Raw genomic sequence first — 3,153 nt, 5'->3', positions numbered from 1 at the left:
GACCCTCCCAAGTCATCAATGTCGACGTGGCTCAGCTCGGTCAACGACGTCGAGGGCATACAACCAACACATAAATCATCGCAACGACCCCACACGCCGAAGCTAGAGAGCAAACTAATAGAATGGATTCGAAAATGCGAAGCCTGGAACGTGCCAATTGTCACTGGGCCAACCATCTGCGTCAAGGCCATGCAGAGATCCGAGACCAGATGCTGGCCACCGACGACCACGACGAACCGAGCTACCTCCTTCGCCTGAAGTTTTCCAACGGCTGGCTTCATCGATTCAAGACCCGCTTCAAGTTGAAGTCACGCCGAGTGTACGGGGAAGCGGCCTCTGCAAGCGAGCGTACCGTCGAAGACGGTAGACGAAGCCTGCTGGCAGTCACATCCGGCTACGACAAGCGCGACAATTACAATCTCGACGAGACCGCGTACTTTTACTGTTCCACCCCACCGAAGACCGTATGCACAAAAGGCACCAACACGACGGCATTCCTGCAGCCGCAAGATGCGGGGATCATTCAAGGCAAGGTTGGAGTTCTGCGAGCAACGTACCTTGTGGAGAAGTATGACAAGCTGGTCGCCAGTGCAGACGAGTCCAACAAAGAAAACTTCGGTAGCCTTGTCAACAAACTGCACGAAGTCAGTCTGGTACAGCGTTGGAGTGGGCGAAGGAAGCATGGCAAGGGGCCACGCAGGATGTTAATTGCTGGCGGCACACAGGTATCGTTGATGAAGAAGTGTGCGAATTGATTGAAAATATGCGTAACCTTTAATGGAAAGTCAAGTGTATGTTGTCCTTGGTGTGCGTTTTGTCTTCTGGAGGTTGCCAGGGTATCAACCCCCTCCTGAATTCGAATTTGATATCCATTGTTGCATCAGAGGACTTTTGGAAAATTACATATGCTAATTCAAAGCCAATCAGGTGTAAGTCAACCACCCTTTATTTGAATAACTGTCTTCCTGTGATACCTGTAAAAAATTATGTGCCAGTGAGCTTCACTATCGCGGGGCAATACTGTACTTGGAAGCGATAGATGAAGTCCAGCAGTGTCTCTTGGCGCGGATCCCAGGTGAGTTTGGCCCATTCCATCGCGACTTGGATGCGATCGATCTTCGTTGTCTGCTGATGGTGTGCTACGAGTGCTTCGTAGGCTGTGTAGACATGCTTCATGCCCTCGATATGGCTGTATTGGCTGGGCTCGATCATTTCGATGAGGATCCCCATTGCATTCTGGTCGTCATGCTTGGTAGCATGCTTGGTTGCATGCTGAACGATGAGTTAAGTTGGTCGTGCATACCCTTCGCCATGAGTCTTCTGCGGAAATAGGTCTTCCAATAGCTGAAGTTGTGCTCGTTGAGCTTCAGTGTGGCGGTGATGTTCGCCATTCTTCCTCCTTGTGTGTTTGTCTGTGTTTTGGGCTCAGAACCTCTTGACTTGATGCGTGTGGCTGTGTGTAGGTCGACGGCCGGGAAGAGGGTAACAGGCAGCAAGCGTTTAGCAAGAGACTCAGGACCAAGGAGGCACATCGAGAAGTGAATTGATACGGTTAATAAATTCTGTTTCTATGTTCAGTTCTTCTTCCTCCTGGCGCATGCATGACGAGCTTGAAGCTTGTCCTTCAGTACAGTGACGCTACAACGTCGTGGTAGATTTCAACTATGCAGTGAGTGATTTACTTCAAAATCATGACCATGACCTTGCGTCACCGAGTTCTCCGTTACCGGATCTGAATGCCTTGAGTTACGTGAGCGCGGGAAACTTCAACAACCATGGCCAAACTCGGAACAGTTGTTGCACGGTAGTATCTCTCTCATCCGTGTACTTTTTTTGCGGTGTGCTGACAAGGACGGCCTGCCCAGTTGTTTAGGTTTTTGAACACCTCGGTGCCAACTGATTCGGCGACGCACGTGAATTCACAGAGCTGACGGAGGTTGAGACGTGCAAGCGGCCCCGTCAGGCAATGGGCATGAAGACTGAAATTGTGTCCATGTCATGGTTGTTCATGTTTTCGCAGATCCTGCGGCTCCTCAGTTATCGGGGGGGCGGGGGTTGCGCAGTGGCCAATCATGGTGTGACTGAGATATCTTTTGTGTAGCGGCGTGAAGCGACCGCAGTCGTCAACGTGCCATAATTAAAAACATCGGTGGGAATCACCAACACAGCAAACAATGCACAGTGCTGATCATTGAAGTGTGGTACTCATTAACCCTTCATAAGTATGACGAATTTGTTCAATTGTAATAAGGATTGGACCGACTTGCACCAAACAAAGCGCTGAATATATTGATGGTTTCTGATTCAAAAGTGGCCAATATTAGTCGAGAAACCTGTAAAATATGGAATTCGATTGTCAAAAATTTGGTCAACCAAGTTTGGTACACCATCCATTCGACAATTTTGGCAGCTCTGTATACATCGTAAAACAATGCTAACCTCATATAACACATAACTAACACTTCTGTGACCATTTTAGCGGCCTCAAGGCCAGCTACTCTCTGCCGAAGACCGTGGATCGATCTTGGCGTTTCGGAAGGCCGGGTGGTCCCTTCGCAGGATTGCCAAAGAGTTGGGGATCTCTAAGGCAACTGTTCACAGTTTCCTTAAAGATCCTGAACTCTATGGCATCGCCTTGCGAGGTGGAAGAAACACCAAATTGGGCGTGCGTGACTACAGACGACTTCTCCATTCGGCGTCCCAAGGCGATTCAAGTTCCGCGCGGCTACAGCATAAACGTATCGGCACGAACTGTCCGTCGAATTTTGTCGAAAAACTCATTTCTCAAGTACAAGGAACACAAGGTCGCCCCCCGACTCACTGCAACTCACAAGCATGCAAGGCTCGAGTGGGCAAAGAGCCACGTCGACCTTGGATTGGGGTGGAACCAAATCGTCTTTTCGGACGAGAAAAAATTCAATCTGGACGGTCCAGATTGACTCCAGTATTATTGGCATGATAAACGTAGGGAGGAGCCAACATGTATGTACCGCTAAAATGGTGGAGGAAGTGTCATGATTTGGGCCGGCATTTCAAGTCAAGGAAAGACTGAGATTGCTGTGCTGGAGGGCCGGCAAGAGTCCTTTGCGTATTGCGACACAATCTCCAACTACCTCATGCCCTTCGTGGTCGAATTCCATCCGGATGGATTCG

At 49.5% G+C, this 3,153-nt stretch overlaps 1 protein-coding gene across 1 annotated transcript; it reads left to right on the top strand.

Annotated features, from left to right (window-relative positions):
* Positions 1–134: 134 nt before the first annotated feature.
* Positions 135–755, top strand: H310_07398 (hypothetical protein; the record flags this gene model as incomplete). The annotated part of the gene is made up of 2 exons (XM_008872794.1): positions 135–653; positions 726–755. The coding sequence occupies 2 exons, from the start codon at positions 135–137 to the stop codon at positions 753–755; spliced, it is 549 nt and encodes a 182-aa protein (XP_008871016.1).
* Positions 756–3,153: the final 2,398 nt, after the last annotated feature.

Source organism: Aphanomyces invadans, assembly GCF_000520115.1.
Source record: "Aphanomyces invadans strain NJM9701 unplaced genomic scaffold supercont1.13, whole genome shotgun sequence".
NCBI classification, from domain to species: Eukaryota; Oomycota; class Saprolegniomycetes; order Saprolegniales; family Verrucalvaceae; genus Aphanomyces; species Aphanomyces invadans.
This window is presented reverse-complemented; position numbering and strand designations above follow the sequence as displayed.